The sequence below is a fragment of the Schistocerca cancellata genome, chromosome 8 (genome assembly GCF_023864275.1).
Source record: "Schistocerca cancellata isolate TAMUIC-IGC-003103 chromosome 8, iqSchCanc2.1, whole genome shotgun sequence".
Lineage (NCBI taxonomy): Eukaryota > Metazoa > Arthropoda > Insecta > Orthoptera > Acrididae > Schistocerca > Schistocerca cancellata.
The window spans coordinates 525,556,939-525,575,648 of NC_064633.1; the positions used below are offsets into that span (position 1 = coordinate 525,556,939).

The window sequence follows — 18,710 nt, forward strand, 5'->3', positions numbered from 1 at the left end:
CTACAATGTTGGTGTTAATCTTTACAATACCAGTGATACATCTGTGCATATTTTGTCAGAAAGGGGAGCAGATGAAATAAGTATTTGTTTGCCTCAAGCTATCCCCAGAATTAAAGGCCACATGAAATACCTTATTGTTTCTTGTTATTCTTGTGTGGGACAAAATAAGAACTTCCTCACTGTATGTGTGTGTGTGTGTGTGTTTTTGTGTGTGTGTGTGTGTGTGTGTGTGAGAGAGAGAGAGAGAGAGAGAGAGAGAGAGAGAGATTGATTGAATGGGATGTTTTGAGAGCATAAAACATAAATTTTTGGTGTCCAGCCATATCTATTTACTTTGTGATGCAGATTTGGCATCATTGAAAAGTAGAAGCGACACACACAGTACATTTAATCCCATCAAAAATGGGCAAATCTGATCCAAAATGCAAGGAAAAACAACCATTCAAAGTATCAGAAATGCAGAATCAGTATTTTGTTGGTTAGAATCCGTTAACAAAAAATTTCATAAGAACCCTTCTGGTATAAGCATGGACTTCCAAAAAGCATTAGTTTTAAGATACCACAGATGGCATAAAGTCATGTATGATTCAAATAAAGTGATATAAGCCACTATACTACACTAATTCTGCAGAAGGGAAAAGATAAGGCACAGAAAATAAATGACACTATTTTGGAATCTAAGGCCCATCAAAGGTTCCAAAATGTGTGATATACAGAGAGGCCCAGAAAAATGTACGCCCACTCTGATAGTTAATGTCTTTGGAACAAAATGACATATTGTTGCTTTTTGCATGGTAATATAGTTCATTGCTTTCTCAACAGATACTGGTGCATGTTTTCCAGCAGATGACAGTGCAGCAATGAATGAAGCAAGACTATTGTTTGAGCAATGCAAGGCCATATTGAAGTGGTACTGGAAGTACAAAAAACATGATAGAGGTACAAAGTCAACGGCATAATATGTATGGAACTAATCCACCAACACCTACAACAATTTATTGCATTCAGTATAAATTTGGTTTGAGAAGGCACAATTCAAACTGAATGTTCCTGTAAACTGCCACAACTATTTGTACTGGGCTCCTGAAAATCCTCACTTTCACATGGGCAACCATATTAATCTACCGGGTGTTAATGTGAAAGATTTTACAACAACAATCAACATATTCTGTCCCGTATTTGCAGCAAGTTAATAGAGAACCTACATAGTTTATCTCGTAAAACATTTTCTGATACTTATTGTTTTGATAAAGGTATAGGCAATGTAATGAAATGCTAAATATCTCAGAAGTACACTTTTGAGGGATACAGCCTCATTCCACTAAGCCCGTTGATTATAAAGCAGTCAGTTCAGCAAAATGTACACACTGTAGTATCACGTGTTGATACCACCCCATGGGCATCATAGCAATGGAATTGCAAGTTTCTTCCTGACGACGATAGCAGTTGAGAGCGATCTGACAGATCCAACTGTGTGCGCCCGCTGAGCCACACCTTCAGCAGCTCTGTACTTTGAGCGTCCTTTGCCACCGCAATATAGGACAACCGGCAGCAGCTACCGTATTTACTCGAATCTAAGCCGCACTTTTTTTCCGGTTTTCGTAATCCAAAAAATCGCCTGCGGCTTAGAATCGAGTGCAAAGGAAGCGGAAGTTATGAAAAATGTTGGTACGTGCCGCCACAACTAACTTCTGCCGTCGAATATATGTAGCGCTACGCAGGCATACTCTGTAGGCACAAAGATAAATACTGGCGCCAAAACCTCTGCGTCAGTAAATAAATTAAAAAAAAAGTGGGAGACGAGCTTTTTTTCTCCGCCGCGAGTTTCGACCACTGCATTTTCATACATAATCCAACGAAGTAAATACAAATTCCGTATTGTTCATCTTCGAATGCACAATTTCAGTGTACTACGAAAAACTGACTGGCAAGACTGTTTCGGATATTTGTCAATATGGCCAACTCTACGTTCTGAATTTTTTCCTATCTGTGAGAAGAGATGGTTGCTAACAGGAACCTGATGAAATTTGAATCATATACAGTATTCTCTTCACCATAAGAATAATACGAATATAAACATTTTGCCATGTATTCTTTCGTGTTTGCTGCTACCTCATTTAAATCCTGTCTGCCTAATAAACTACGAAACTAGAGTGAGACAACAGCAAACGCGGAAGAATATACGTATCGTGTCATGTTTATATCTGTATTATTCTTATGCCTAATAGTGATACAGTCAGAAATGAAGCACGGCAAGTGACTAGATTTTTAAATCTAAGATGACTAATTTCTGTGCAGAATTTGATGTAATAAAGAAGCGGCCGCAAAGATTTTCAAACGGAGAAAAATTTTCACCTAACTCTCGTTCAGAACATGTTCTATCATACGCAGTCTATTATTTGATTCTTGTTGATCATTATCAAAGAAAGCAGCAGTGTAAGTAACAACAAATAGCAGTCTCTTGCCATTGTTTCGCTAATGAGACGATTCCTCTTTTTTTTTCTTTTCTTTTTTTTTTTAACTGTACGCGGCGGTAGCGCGCACAAAAGCAAGCCATGCCGCGAGCCGTGACAGGCCGTAAACACGCACTATCAGAATGTGACAAACAATGCATGCTTAGAGTGACGCAAACACCTATAACAAAGAAAACGGCACTTATCAGATCAAAGCAAAATAAGCAATCGACTCAAACCAGACGAAGCACGTGAAAAAGGAAGGGTACCCGTATAAATACGGACGGAGCGCCTGACGCATAGCAATGGCTACGTGGTAAAGCTTAACTGCTAAGCTTACGACTCGAACCCAACTACTGTAGCTGTATCGTCATTCATTCGACCTAAATCGTGTCTCATATTACAATGGACCAACTTTGTTTCGATTTGGAGGTGCGGCTTAAAACTTTTCTCTCCCCTTGAATTTCGAGTCTCAAATTTCAGGTGCGGCTTAGATTCGGGAATTTTTTTTTTTCCTTTATTTCGAGTCTCATTTTTCAGGTGCGGCTTAGATTCGAGTGCGGCTTCGATTCGAGTAAATACGGTACTCAGCCCACTTGTGCTCGGAGCCACATTGCTACATGAAGCTATGCAGATGCCACCTAGTCACAGCTCTGATTCCTTGTTGTTACTGTTGTAATAGCTGGACTCTGTTTCTTACTGCATTATCTGTAATGTCTTCATTCGCTCGGAGAAATACAAGATAGGTAAATATTTTGTTTATCGTGTTAACTATTTCATTAATCATTCCTGCTCCCGTCCACATTATCTATGACAATAGTTGCCACACAAACTCTGTAGTCCATCTCACCTCACTATTGTATACAAAACAGCAGACAACAGGTTATTAGATAATAGATAAGTCAGGCTGTTACAACAAGGTGCTACTCTGGGATAGAGAGTCTGTCAGAGGAAATAAAATGGGAGCATGCCTCATAAAGCCAGTCAAAGAACTGGTGACCATCACCCACCATCACCCACATCCACAACCCCCACCAAACCAAAAGACACACACACACACACACACACACACACACACACACACACACACACACACACACACAAAGTTAATATGTGCATTTCAAGAAGTATAAAAAAAAGGGGGGGTGGGGGTGGGGGTGGGGAGGAGAGAAATGAGCATGAGCGACGTTCAAATATGTGAAACTTCCTGGCAGATTAAAACTGTGTGCCCGACCGAGACTCGAACTCGGGACCTTTGCCTTTCGCGGACAAGTGCTCTACCATCTGAGCTACCGAAGCACGACTCACGCCCGGTACTCACAGCTTTACTTCTGTCAGTATCTCGTCCCCTACCTTCCAATCTTTACAGAAGCTCTTCTGCGAACCTTGCAGAACTAGCACTCCTGAAAGAAAGGATACTGCGGAGACATGGCTTAGCCACAGCCTGGGGGATGTTTCCAGAATCAGCGCACACTCCGCTGCAGAGTGAAAATCTCATTCTGGTTCAAATATGTACTTTTGCATTTTACTAAGGAAAAAATCACCCACCTATTACAGAGCAGCCATGGAAGACTAAGTACTTAATATTTCTGCAGTTATAAATGATAGCTTCGATGGAATCATCAGTAACCTTTTTGCACATTTCCAAGCGAAATTCTGAAAGAGTTTCACGGCTCTCTCCAGATACAAGGCTTATCACGCCTGCATCAGTCACCTGCAATGTAAGTTATATCCATTATTTCTATCCTAAAATAGTATAGCAAACAATCTAACATATGTTAACATAGAAATCCCACTTTCTGGATGAAGGCTTCTTTTCTCTTACACAGAATTCATATGACTCCATAAACAGAAATCACACAATGCATCATCATAGCTCTATAGCCACACCTGTACAGCAAATGTAACAAACCAGTCATAACGTATGAGACAATGGATAGTACAGGATGTTTCCAAGTTTTCAGAAATACTGAGAATTTTTTTAAAAAATACCATGAACATATTACAGAGGTTCTAAGACAGCTAAATTCAGCAACTTTTGCTTTGACATACTAATTACTACTTCACTAACATAAGCTCAGCCGCTGTTGCTTTGTGCTAATTCACTAATATCCGGATAGGTTACTACTGTGCACAGCTAGAAAACTGTGGGATATATAACTTATCCTCAGCAGTAATCAGTTTGTATTTAATCAACAACATGAGGCAATTTGTCTCAGCCACAATAGGCATTCTGCTGTGAAGGAAATAAAAACATGTGCAGCAGGGCTGTCTTGATCCTGTTCTTCTTCATAGCTGCAACAAATTATTTATCCAGTTATGTAGTGCAGTAGTGCAGTTATGTAGTGTTGACAGATGTGAGAATTACCGAACAATCAGTTTAATAAGCCACAGCTGCAAAATACTAACACGAATTCTTTACAGACGAATAGAAAAACTAGTAGAAGCCGACCTCAGGGAAGATCAGTTTGGATTCCGTAGAAATACTGGAACACGTGAGGCAATACTGACCTTACGACTTATCTTAGAAGAAAGATTAAGGAAAGGCAAACCTACGTTTCTAGCATTTGTAGACTTAGAGAAAGCTTTTGACAATGTTGACTGGAATACTCTCTTTCAAATTCTAAAGCTGGCAGGGGTAAAATACAGGGAGCGAAAGGCTATTTACAATTTGTATAGAAACCAGATGGCAGTTATAAGAGTCAAGGGGCATGAAAGGGAAGCAGTGGTTGGGAAGGTTGTAAGACAGGGCTGTAGCCTCTCCAGGATGTTATTCAATCTGTATACTGAGCAAGCAGTAAAGGAAACAAAAGAAAAATTCGGAGTAGGTATTAAAATCCATGGAGAAGAAATAAAAACTTTGAGGTTCGCCGATGACATTGTAATTCTGTCAGAGACAGCAAAGGACTTGGAAGAGCAGTTGAACGGAATGGATGGTGTTTTGAAGGGAGGATATAAGATGAACATCAACAAAAGCAAAACGAGGATAATGGAATGTAGTCAAATTAAATTGGGTGATGTTGAGGGTATTAGATTAGGAAATGAGACACTTAAAGTAGTAAAGGAGTTTTGCTATTTGGGGAGCAAAATAACTGATGATGGTCGAAGTAGAGAGGATATAAAATGTAGACTGGCAATGGCAAGGAAAGCGTTTCTGAAGAAGAGAAATTTGTTAACATCGAGTATAGATTTAAGTGTCAGGAAGTCATTTCTGAAAGTATTTGTATGGAGTGTAGCCATGTATGGAAGTGAAACATGGACGATAAATAGTTTGGACAAGAAGAGAATAGAAGCTTTCGAAATGTGGTGCTACAGAAGAATGCTGAAGATTAGATGGGTAGATCACATAACTAATGAGGTGGTACTGAATAGGATTGGGGAGAAGAGGAGTTTGTGGCACAACTTGACCAAAAGAAGGGATCGTTTGGTAGGAAATGTTCTGAGGCATCAAGGGATCACCAATTTAGTATTGGAGGGCAGCGTGGAGGGTAAAAATCGTAGGGGGAGACCAAGAGATGAATACACTATGCAGATTCAGAAGGATGTAGGTTGCAGTAGGTACTGGGAGATGAAGAAGCTTGCACAGGATAGAGTAGCATGGAGAGCTGCATCAAACCAGTCTCAGGACTGAAGACCACAACAACAACAACAACAACATGTAGTGCAGCAGTTAGTTTTCTGCCCTGCAGGTGATACATCAGTTAATGCAGGCTTCACAGTGTAGGCATGTCAGTTGGTAAATCACGTGGGTACTTTCACACGTGGCTCTGCCTTTGATCGTGTACACCTTCCGGGTTACAGGACTGGAGTAGGTGGTGGTGGGAGGGTGCATGGGACAGGTTTTACACAGGGGGTGGTTACAAGGGTAGGAGCCAGAGAGTAGGGAAGGTAGTTTGGGGATTTCATAGGGATGAACCAAGTGGTTACGAAGGTTAGATGGATGGCGGAAAGACACTCTTGCTGGAGTGGTGAGGATTTCACGAAGGATGGATCTCATTTCAGGGCAGGATTTGAGGAAGTCGTATCCCTGCTGGAGAGCCACATTCAGAGTCTGATCCTGTCCCGGGAAGTATCCTGTCACAAGTGGGGCACTTTTGGGGTTCTTCTGTGGGAGGTTTTGGGTTTGAGGGGATGAGGAAGTGGCTCTAGCTATTTGCTTCTGTACGAGGTTGAGAGGGTAGTTGCGGGATGCGAAAGCTGTTTTTAGGTTATTGGTGTAATGGTTCAGGGATTCAGGACTGGAGCAGATTCATTTGCCAAGAAGACCTAAGCTGTAGGGAAGGGGCCATTTGATATGGAATGGCTGGCAGCCGTCGTAATGGAGGTACTGTTGCTTGTTAGTGGGTTTGATGTGGACGGATGTGTGAAGCTGGCCATTGGACAGATGGAGGTCAACGTCGAGGAAAGTGGCATGGGATTTGGAGTAGGACCAGATGAATCTGATGGAACCAAAAGAGTTGAGGTTGGAGAGGAAATTCTGGAGTTCTTCTTCACTGTGAGTCCGGATCATGAAGATGTCATCGATAAATCTGTACCAAACTTTGGGTTGGCAGTCTTGGGTAACCAAGAAGGCTTCCTCTAAGCAACCCATAAATAGGTTGGCTTACGAGGGGGGGCCATCCTGGTACCCACGGCTGTTCCCTTTAATTGTTGGTATGTCTGGCCTTCAAAAGTGAAGAAGTTGTGGGTTAGGATGAAGCTGGCTAAGGTAATGAGGCAAGAGGTTTTAAGTAGGGTAGCAGGTGATCGGCGTGAAAGGAAGTGCTCCATCGCAGCGAGGCCCTGGATGTGCGGGATATTTGTGTATAAGGGAATGGCAACAATGGTTACAAGGATGGTTTCCGGAGGTAACAGATTGTGTAAGGATTCCAAGCGTTCGAGAAAGTGATTGGTGTCTTTGATGAAGGATGGGAGACTGCATGTAATGGGTTGAAGGTGTTGATCTACATAGGCAGAGGTTTTGTAGGGGGCCTAAGGTTCTGAGGATTTCTTGAAGCTCTGCCTGGACATCAGGAATGGGATTACCTTGGCAAACTTTGTATGTAGTGTTGTCTGAAAGCTGACACAGTCCCTCAGCCACATACTCCCGACGATCAAGTACCACGGTGGTGGAACCCTTGTCAGCCGGAAGAACGACGATGGATTGGTCAGCCTTCAGATCATGGATAGCCTGGGCTTCAGCTGTGGTGATGTTGGGAGTAGGATTAAGGTATTTCAAGAAAGATTGAGAGGCAAGGCTGGAAGTGAGAAATTCCTGGAAGGTTTGGAGAGGATGATTTTGAGGAAGAGGAGGTAGGTCCCGCTGTGACGGAGTACGGGACTGTTCCAGTCAGGGTTCAATTTGGATAGTGTCTTGGGGTGTTGGATCATTAGGAGTAGGATTAGGATTATTTTTCTTCATGGCAAAGTGATATTCCAGCAGAGACTACGAGTGTAGGACAGTAAATCTTTGACAAGGGCTGTTTGGTTGAATCTGGGAGTAGCACTGAAGGTGAGGCCTTTGGATAGAACAGAGGTTTCGGATTGGGAGAGAGGTTTGGAGGAAAGGTTAACTACTGAATTGGGGTGTTGTGGTCCCAGACTGTGTTGATTAGAATTTTGAGGTTTTGGGGGGAATGGAGCTGGAAGTGGGAGATTGAGTAGATGGGAGAGACTGGGTCTGTGTGCAATAAGAGGAGGCTGAGGTTTGTTGGGAAGGTTGTGAAGGGTGAGTGAGTTGCCTTTCCGGAGGTGGGAAACCAGGAGATTGGATAGTTTTTTGAGGTGGAGGGTGGCATGCTGTTCTAATTTGCGGTTGGCCTGTAGGAGGATGCTCTGAACTGCCGGTGTGCATGTGGGAGAGGAAAGATTGAGGACTTTGATTAGGGATAGGAGTTGACAGGTGTGTTCACTGGCTAAGTTGATGTGTAGGTGAAGCATTAGGCGGGTGAGGGCTATGGATTGTTCGGTTTGGAACTGGTATAGGAACTGATGGAAAGAAGGGTTACAGCCAGAGATGGGAACTTTAAGTGTGAGGCCTTTGGGGGTAATGCCAAATGTCAGACAAGCCTGAGTAAATAAAATATGGGAGCGTAATCTGGCTAGGACGAAGGCATGTTTGCGAAGGGAATGTAAATAAAACTTAATGGGGTCGTTGTGGGGATGTTGTGAGGGTGACATGGGATTTAGAAGGTGGAAAGTGTAACATGAGGCTAAAATGAAAATAAAAATATATAGGGAGAGATAAAATAAACCTGAAAACAGCTTTCGCATCCCGCAACTACCCTCCCAACCTCGTACAGAAGCAAATAGTTAGAGCCACTTCCTCATCCCCTCAAACCCAAAACCTCCCACAGAAGAACCCCAAAAGTGCCCCACTTGTGACAGGATACTTCCCGGGACAGGATCAGACTCTGAATGTGGCTCTCCAGCAGGGATACGACTTCCTCAAATCCTGCCCTGAAATGAGATCCATCCTTCGTGAAATCCTCACCACTCCAGCAAGAGTGTCTTTCCGCCATCCATCTAACCTTCGTAACCACTTGGTTCATCCCTATGAAATCCCCAAACTACCTTCCCTACTCTCTGGCTCCTACCCTTGTAACCACCCCCTGTGTAAAACCTGTCCCATGCACCCTCCCACCACCACCTACTCCAGTCCTGTAACCCGGAAGGTGTACACGATCAAAGGCAGAGCCACGTGTGAAAGTACCCACGTGATTTACCAACTGACATGCCTACACTGTGAAGCCTTTTATGTGGGAATGAGCAGCAACAAACTGTCCATTCGCATGAGCGGACACAGACAGACTGTGTTTGTTGGTAATGAGGATCACCCTGTGGCTAAACATGCCTTGGTGCACGGCCAGCACATCTTGGCGTAGTGTTACACCGTCCGGGTTATCTGGATACTTCCCACTGACACCAACCTATCAGAACTCCGGAGATGGGAACTTGCCCTTCAATATATTCTCTCTTCCCGTTACCCACCAGCCCTCAACCTCCGCTAATTTCAAGTTGCCGCTCCTCGTACCTCACCTGTCATTCAACAACATCTTTGCCTCTGTACTTCCGCCTCGACTGACATCTCTGCCCAACCTCTTTGCATTTATATATGTCTGCCTGTGTGTATGTGTGTGTGTGTGTGGGGGGGGGGGGGGGGGGGCACAAGTGCGTGCGCCCGAGTGTATACCTGTCCTTTTTCCCCCCTAAGGTGAGTCTTTCCACTCCCGGGATTGGAATGACTTCTTACCCTCTCCCTTAAAACCCACATCCTTTCGTCTTTCCCTCTCCTTCCCTCTTTCCAGATTAAGCAACCTTGGGTTGCGAAAGCTTGCAATTTGTGTGTGTGTTTGTGTGTGTTTTTTTTTTTTTTTTTTTTTTTTTTTTTTTGTGTCTATCAACATACCGGCGCTTTCTCGTTTGGTAAGTTACAGCATCTTTGTTTTTTATTTTTCCCACATGGAATGTGTCCCTCTATCCCGCCTCAGAGTACCACTATCCACCACTTCTACAACAACCTCCAAAGCTTCCCCACACCCCCTCATAGCTGCAAACCTTGTAAATAATATAAAATTATAACTTAACTTAAAGCATCTCTGCTATATGGTGAGTAAAACCTGATACAAGATAACCTACAACGATTTGATCAAAAATGGAAATAAACATGAATAACTCAAAAACTACTGACAGAAATATCTGGGTTGGCGAGATGTTCAGAGCTACACCTCATGAACAATGTGGTGAAACATGTTGATTCCAAGGAGTAACATGTGCCACTTCTAACCACTTAGGTCAACAAAAGATGTTTGTGTAAACTGAAAACATTGTTTCAGTAGTTCTTAAGCATTGGACATCCCACTATGTGCGCTCTGGTTTTCCAACTGCGCAGGTGGATTAAAAGATGGCAACTCAGATCATTGATAAGGCATGATGACGGGTGCGCGTGTCCACCTGCCGTGGAGGCTCATTTATGCTTTTGTGTCATGGCTTGATGGTGCCTTGGAAGCCATGGAGCAAAGGACGTGGGCAACAATGTTGATGCCCGAACATCTGTTCTGAAATGTGAAATTAGTAAATAAACACATGTTGTGATCTGTGTGTAGCTACTTGTTAAGAGAAATTTGGTCATCCACAATTGCACAGAATCATTACACAAAAACATTACAATACAGAAGGGTTACCATAAAATTGTTTGCATCATTTAGTAGCTAGAACAGATCGGAGCTCTTTTTCAGCGTCCACCCTTGGCAGAAGTTGAAGAAATTACATATCACTGTCCAGTGGCACCACATGGCAGGTCAACTACAGAATGTTACTTCAGAAATAGTGACCAGAAGATAATTATAAGATAAAAGGTGGCATATAAATCAAATGGGCGACAGACCATCCGAGGAGTGGAACATGTCATAACTAAATCGAAACCGCACCTGTAACATTCAAAAACAAATTTATGTTTCAGCAGATGGGGACATGTGTTGAGACATCATTATTTCCACAGTTCTTTTGGACTTCTTCACCACACACAAACTTCAACATACAAAACAAATCAATAGCGCAGAAACACAGTTTGGCGGTCAAAACAAGGTTAGTTTCTATTTGATTATTGATATGTCAATCCTGCTGTAGCATTGTCTTCTGCATGTCTTGCTATTGATGTTGGTTGGTGTAATACATTACAAAATGAGTGACTGTGACAGTTTAATATAAAGCAAGGGACAGGATAAATACTGTTTATTTCAGAATTACAAAGATATTTCTGGGGTCTGTGATAACATTGGTGTCATGTACTTACTCTTCTAAGAGTACTGAATTAAATTCGTTAAGACTTGTGGATTTTTTAACTCAAACTGACAACACCAGGAGGGATGAAGTAGTGAAGGCAGCAGAGGATCAAGTAGGTAAAAAGACGAGGGCTGGTAGAAATCCTTGGGTAACAGAAGAAATATTGAATTTAATTGATGAAAGGAGAAAATATAAAAATGCAGCAAACGAAGCAGGCAAAAAGGAATACAAACGTCTCAAAAATTAGATCAACAGGAAGTGCAAAACTGCTAAGCAGGGATGGCTAGAGGACAAATGTAAGGATGCAGAGGCTTATCTCACGAGGGGTAAGATAGATACTGCCTACAGGAAAATTAAAGAGACCTTTGGAGAAAAGAGAACCACTTGTATGAATATCAAGAGCTCAGATGGAAACACAGTTCTAAGCAAAGAAGGGAAAGCAGAAAGGTGGAAGGAGTATATAGAGGGTCTATACAAGGGCGATTTACTTGAGGACAATATTATGGAAATGGAAGAGGACGTAGATGAAGATGAAATGGGAGATACGATACTGCGTGAAGAGTTTGATAGAGCACTTAAATACCTGAGTCGAAACAAGGCCCCGGGAGTAGACAACATTCCACTAGAACTACTGACAGCCTTGGGAGAGCCAGTCCTGACAAAACTCTACCATCTGGTGAGCAAGATGTATGAGACAGGTGAAATACCCTCAGACTTCAAGAAGAATATAATAATTCCAATCCCAAAGAAAGCAGGTGCTGACAGATGTGAAAATTACCGAACAATCAGTTTAATAAGTCACGGATGCAAAATACTAACGCGAATTCTTTACAGACGAATGGAAAAACTGGTAGGAGCCGACCTCGGGGAGGATCAGTTTGGATTCCGTAGAAATGTTGGAACACGTGAGACAATACTGACCTTACGCCTTATCTTAGAAGAAAGATTAAGGAAAGGCAAACCTACATTTCTAGCATTTGTAGACTTAGAGAAAGCTTTTGACAATGTTGACTGGAATACTCTCTTCCAAATTCTAAAGCTGGCAGGGGTAAAATACAGGGAGCGAAAGGCTATTTATAATTTGTACAGAAACCAGATGGCAGTTATAAGAGTCGAGGGGCATGAAAGGGAAGCAGTGGTTGGGAAGGGAGTAAGACTGGGTTGTAGCCTATCCCCGATGTTATTCAATCTGTATATTGAGAAAGCAGTAAAGGAAACAAAAGAAAAATTCGAAGTAGGTATTAAAATCCCTGGAGAAGAAATAAAAACTTTGAGGTTCACCCATGACATTGTAATTCTGTCAGAGACAGCAAAGGACTTGGAAGAGCAGTTGAACGGAACGGACAGTGTCTTGAAAGGAGGATACAAGATGAACATCAACAAAAGCAAAACGAGGATAATGGAATGTAGTCGAATTAAGTCGTGTGATGCTGAGGGAATTAGATTAGGAAATGAGACACTTAAAGTAGTAAAGGAATTTTGCTATTTGGGGAGCAAAATAACTGATGATGGTCGAAGTAGAGAGGATATAAAATGTAGACTGGCAATGGCAAGGAAAGCGTTTCTGAAGAAGAGTAATTTGTTAACATCGAGTATAGATTTAAGTGTCAGGAAGTCATTTCTGAAAGTATTTGTATGGAGTGTAGCCATGTGTGGAAATGAAACATGGACGATAAATAGTTTGGACAAGAAGAGAATAGAAGCTTTCGAAATGTGGTGCTACAGAAGAATGCTGAAAATCAGATGGGTAGATCACGTAACTAATCTTTTTTTTTCTTTTTTTTTTTTTTTTTTGGTGTTTAAGGGCGCTCAACTACTGAGGTAATTAGCGCCCAGTCACAATTGTTAGAGCACATAGAATCTAGTAAAACTCAAGGGGGGAGGGGGGGGGGGACACCAGAAAGTTCTTACAAAGAGGCAGATAAAATAAGTGAAAGAGTTAGATGTCTTTGGACAATCCAGTCAAAGTAATGAAACGAAGAACACGAGCAGCTGCTCGAGTGTTAATGCATGACCACAAGGGCACTGCGGGGCTGGGTCACCGGAGAGCAGGTAGCGGTGGCTAAACCGGCAATGCCCAATCCGTAACCTGGTCAGAAGGACCTCTTCTCGCCGAGATGGTCGGGAAGAGGTTGTCCACGCAGTTGGGAACGGTTTTACTGCCCGGAACTTGAGGACCAAGTATCCCACTACAAGGACACAAGCCTCTTACAAACAACCCCACTAACGTCAGATGACGGGACACAATGGGAGGCTGGCCGAGGCAGGAGGACTGCAGCCTTGGCTGCAGAATCAGCAGCCTCATTCCCAGGCACTCCTACATGGCCGGGAACCCACAGAAAGCTGACACGAGAGCCACCCTCAGCGAAAGAATGGAGGGACTGCTGGATCCGTTGCACCAAGAGATGGACCGGAGATGGAGCTCCAAGGCTCTGAAGAGCAGTGAGTGAATCAGAGCAGAGTACATACGATGAATGGCAGTGGCGGCGGGCATACTGAACAGCCTGATGGAGGGCAAAAAGCTCGGCCGTAAAGCTGGAACATTGGTCGAGGAGCCGGTATTTAAAGGTGACGGCCCCGACGACAAAGGCACAGCCGACACCATCGTCAGTTTTGGAGCCATCAGTGTAAATAAAGGTGTGACTGGCAAGTCGCACACGAAGTTCGACAAACCGTGAGCAATACACTGCAGCCGGAGTACCCTCCTTCGGGAGCGAGCTGAGGTCGAGATAAACATGAACCGGAGCCTGGAGCCAAGGTGGTGTCGGGCTCTCACCCTCTCTGAAGGTGGTAGGGAGGGCAAAATCCAATTTTTGAAGCAGGCGACAAAAGCGGACTCCAGGGGGCAGCAGGGCAGACACATACAACCCATACTGACGGTCGAGAGAATCGGCGAAGAAGGACTGATAAGAGGGGTGGTCGGGCATTGACAACAGCCGGCAGGCATACCGACAAAGCAGTACGTCACGCCGATAGGTCAATGGTAATTCGGCAGCTTCAGCATAAAGACTCTCGACGGGACTAGTGTAGAAAGCTCCGGTCGCAAGACGTAAGCCCCTATGGTGGATGGAGTTGAGACGGCGTAAGAGGGATGGCCGAGCAGACGAGTAGACGAGGCTCCCATAATCCAGCTTTGATCGGACTATGGACCGATACAAGCGAAGCAGGACAGTGCGATCTGCTCCCCAAGATGAACCACTAAGAACTCTGAGGACATTAAGGAACGTGTACAACGAGCAGCCAAATAAGAGACGTGTGGAGACCAACACAGTTTCCTGTCCAGTGTGAGCCCTAGAAACTTAGTTGTTTCCACGAATGGGAGAACAACGGGACCGAGATGTAAGGATGGCGGAAGCAACGCTTTATATCGCCAAAAGTTGATGCAAACCATCTTCTTTTCAGAGAACCGGAAACCATTTGCCACACTCCATGAGTATAGGCCGTCTAGACAACGCTGAAGGCAGCGCTCCAGGAGGCATGTTCGCTGGGCACTGCAGTAGATCGCGAAGTCATCGACAAAAAGAGAGCCCTAGACATTAGGTGGAATGCAATCCATAATTGGATTGATCGCTATGGCAAAAATGACTATGCTCAAGACGGAGCCCTGAGGCACTCTGTTCTCCTGGAGGAAGACGTCGGACAATACGGAACCCACACATACCCTAAACTTTCGATCTGTTAAAAAGGAATCAATAAAAAGGGGCAGGCGACCACGTAGACCCCACCTGTGCATAGTGCGGAGGATGCCTCCTCTCCAACAGGTATCATAAGCCTTCTCCAAATCGAAGAACACGGCGACCGTTTGACACTTTCGCAAAAAGTTGCTCATGATTAATGTCGACAAGGTCACAAGGTGGTCAACAGCGGAGCGGCGGCGACGAAAGCCGCATTGAACATTGGTAAGTAGCCATCGAGATTCAAGAATCCAAACTAACCAAGTGTTAACCATGCGCTCCATCACCTTACAGACACAGCTTGTAAGAGAAATGGGGCGGTAACTAGAAGGAAGGTGTCTATCCTTCCCGGGTTTGGGTATAGGAACAACGACGGCGTCACGCCAACGCATGGGGACTTGACCTTCGGTCCAGACGCGATTGTAGGTACGAAGAAGGAAGCTTTTGCCTGCCAGAGAAAGGTGTCCCAGCATCTGAACATGAATGGCATCTGGCCCCGGAGCAGAGGACCGGGACAGTGCAAGTGCACATTCGAGTTCCCGCATAGTAAAGGGGGCAATATAATTTTCCAGATTCAGCGAGTGGAAGGAAGGTCGCCGAGCCTCTTCTGCCTCTTTCCTGGGAAGGAAGGCAGGGTGGTAATGGACGGAGCTTGAAACCTCCGCGAAAAAGCGGCCGAAGGGGTTGGAGATATCCACAGGATCAACAAGGACCTCATCACCTGAAGTCAGGCCAGGTACCGAGGAGTGGGCCTTAATGCCCGACAGCCGGCGCAGGCCACCCCAGACGACAGAAGAGGGAGTAAAACTGTTAAAGGAGCTGGTGAAAGAGGCCCACCAAGCTTTTTTGCTGTCTTTGATGACTCTACAGCATTGCGCTCGGAGTCGTTTGTATCCAATACAATTCGCCAACGTACGATGGCGGCGAAAGGTGCGTAAAGCACGTCGTCGAGCACGGATAGCGTCTCGACAAGCCTCATTCCACCAGGGGATGGAAACGCGATGTATAGAAGAGGCAGTACGAGGAATGGAACGTTCGGCAGCATTGATGATGACAGCTGTGAGGTATTCGACCTGACTGTCACAACTGAGAAAATCGTGGTCCGGAAAGGTCGCCAGGGAGGAGTAAAGTCCCCAGTCAGCGTTCGGTATGTTCCAGCTCGAAGGACGTGGGGATGGGGTGTGGTGCAGGAGACGAACGACACAGGGGAAGTGGTCGCTCGAATAGGTGTCAGAAAGGACATATCACTCGAACCGACGGGCAAGAGTGGTAGAACAGATCGAGAGGTCCAAGTGGGAGTAGGTATGAGTAGAGTCCGAGAGGAAAGTCGGGGTGCCAGTATTGAGGCAGACAAGATTGAGATGGTTGAAGACATCCGCCAAGAGGGAGCCTCTCTGACAGGATGCAGGAGAGCCCCAAAGGGGATGATGGGCATTGAAGTCGCCAAACAATAAAAACGGCGGAGGAAGCTGAACAATCAGGTGCATCGTGTCAGCCCGACTAACTGCGGATGACGATGGAGTGTAGACGGTACAGACAAAAAAAGTAAAGGCAGAAATAGTAATACGGACAGCTATTGCTTGGAGTGGGGTGGTCAATGGGAGGGGATGGTAATAGACATTGTCCCGAACGAGCAACATGACCCCACCACGAGCTGGAATACCGACCACAGGGGGGAGGTCAGACCACTCCGAGGTATAGTGGGTAAAAGCAATACGGTCAGTTGGGCGCAACTTGATTTCCTGGAGACCAAGGACGAGCGGACAGTGCAGGCGGAGGAGCAGTTGTAATTCCTCCCGATTAGATCGAATACCTCTTATGTTCCAATGTAACAAAGCCATCGCTAGTCAGAAAAGAGGGGGAATGAAACGGGTGAAGAGCTGGTCACCTCGACGGCCGCGGAGGGCCAGGTGTCCAGGGAACAACGCCACAACCGGCGGGAGGCGGATCCTGTTCCATCGAGTCGTTGCCAGCGGCGGCCGCTTTCCCGGGTTGCGTAGGAGGGGCAGCATCATTCGCCGATGAGAGGCCAGCTGAGCGCCTGGCAGCAAAGCGTCCCGGCGAAACTGAGGATGGCCGGGAGCAACGACTCACGGATGGAGCGTCAGACGAAACGCGCCGGGGTGGAGAGGGGGATAAAGATTTCTTCTTGGAGGCCTTCTTGGAAGGCCGATGAGGCACGGGGATGGTGGGCTGGACCCGAAGAAGGTCCTCACGCGCGGGGTCCGTTTTGGAACGCCGGACCTCGGAAGCCGGGGTCCGGAACGTTTCCCCGATGGACGCCTGAGAAGAGGATCGCTTCTCAGGCGGCGGAGGGGGAGAAGGAGGAAGGGTGGCCCCCGGGGCAGAGGGGGCAGGGGTTGCGAGGGAGGAGGATTTGGAAGGGAGGGATTTGGGAGGCGGAGGCGTAGACCCCGGATGGGGTGAGGAGGTGGAGGGGGGACAGGATAGGGGTGAGGATACTGTGGAAGGAGTGGACACGACTGAGGCAAACGAAGTTGTCAACGTCACGGGATGGAGGCGGTCATACTTCTTCCTGGCCTCAGAATAAGAGAGACGATCCAAAGTTTTTAATTCTTGAATCTTCTTCTCCTTCTGATACGCGGGGCAGTCAAAAGATCTAGGCGAGTGGATGCCAGGACAATTGACGCACCGAGGTGGTGGGGTGCATGTATATTCCTCACAAAGAGGACGTCCGCAATCGCCACAAAGGGGCTCAGCCTGACACTGTGACGACATGTGCCCAAAGCGCAAACACCGAAAGCAGCGCATAGGAGGCGGGACGTAAGGTCACATGTTGCACTGGTAGCACATCACCTTTACCTTCTCCGGGAGAACGTCCCCCTCGAAGGCGAGGATAAAGGCTCCGGTGTCGATGCGACGGTCTTTGGGGCCGCGCTGAACTCGCCAGATGAAATGCACGCCTCGGCGCTCCAGGTTGGCCCTGAGCTCCTCATCAGTTGCAGCAGGAGGTCACGATGAAAAATAACCCCCTGTGTCCTATTCAGTGCCAGATGCGGGACAACAGACACTGGGACGTCCCCTAGTCGGTCGCACGCCAGGAGCGCCGCCGACTGTGTGGCGGAGGCGGTCTTTATAAGAACGGACCCCAAACGCATTTTACTGAGAGCCTCGATTTCCCCGAAGATGTCCTCGATGTGCTGGACAAAGAACATGGGCTTGGAGGTGGCGAACGTCCCCCCATCAGTCCGAGAACAGACTAAATAGCGGGGGAAGTACTTCGCCCCAAGCCGGCGGGCCTGTCCTTCCTCCCAGGGAGTGGCCAAGGGGGAAAGGGCAGGAGAACCAGAACCAGAGACAGTACCTTTCTTTTTAAAAGACTCTGCCGCAGAGTGACCTGATACATGTTGATGTTTCATCTGCGAAACGTCCACCCCGATACCACCCACTCCGACCAGGGGCTCTCCCCACGGGCGCCACCCAGCCTCAGCAAGGGCCACCTGGCAGGATGACCATTGCCGGGAGTCCCGATGCCCCAAGGAGACGGGCATCTACTCCTTGGCTCAGGTATCAGCAATACGATCCCTGTGTTGTCAGGGGGCTACAACCTAGAGGGTACATGACGACCCCACCACAACGGGCTGGCTACCGTGCTGGATTTCGGGTGCCATGAAAAGTCCATCATGATCGTAGGTGCAGATGGGGACGCACTATGGGCATAACTTGTGCAATCCATCAGGCGTTTAGGCCCAATTTGAGGAATAGTGGGTGTGGTTACAACGCCGTTACAATGCTGAGTGCCAAGGTCTTAGTGCACTGAGGACCAATGATACACCACGTAAGGCGTCCTTCCCCAAAA

General features: G+C 46.0%; 1 protein-coding gene across 2 annotated transcripts in view; it reads right to left on the reverse strand.

The window, feature by feature from the left end:
* LOC126094720 (protein AMN1 homolog) overlaps positions 1–18,710 on the reverse strand; it is a 105,299-nt gene that overhangs the window by 43,839 nt on the left and 42,750 nt on the right. The window contains exon 4 of one of the 2 annotated variants that reach the window (XM_049909261.1): positions 4,002–4,167. The exons of the other annotated variant lie outside the window; for it this stretch is intronic. Within the exon in view, the coding sequence (XP_049765218.1) occupies positions 4,002–4,167 (166 nt within the window). The remainder of the gene's footprint in view (positions 1–4,001; positions 4,168–18,710) is intronic. 2 annotated transcript variants of the gene reach the window in all.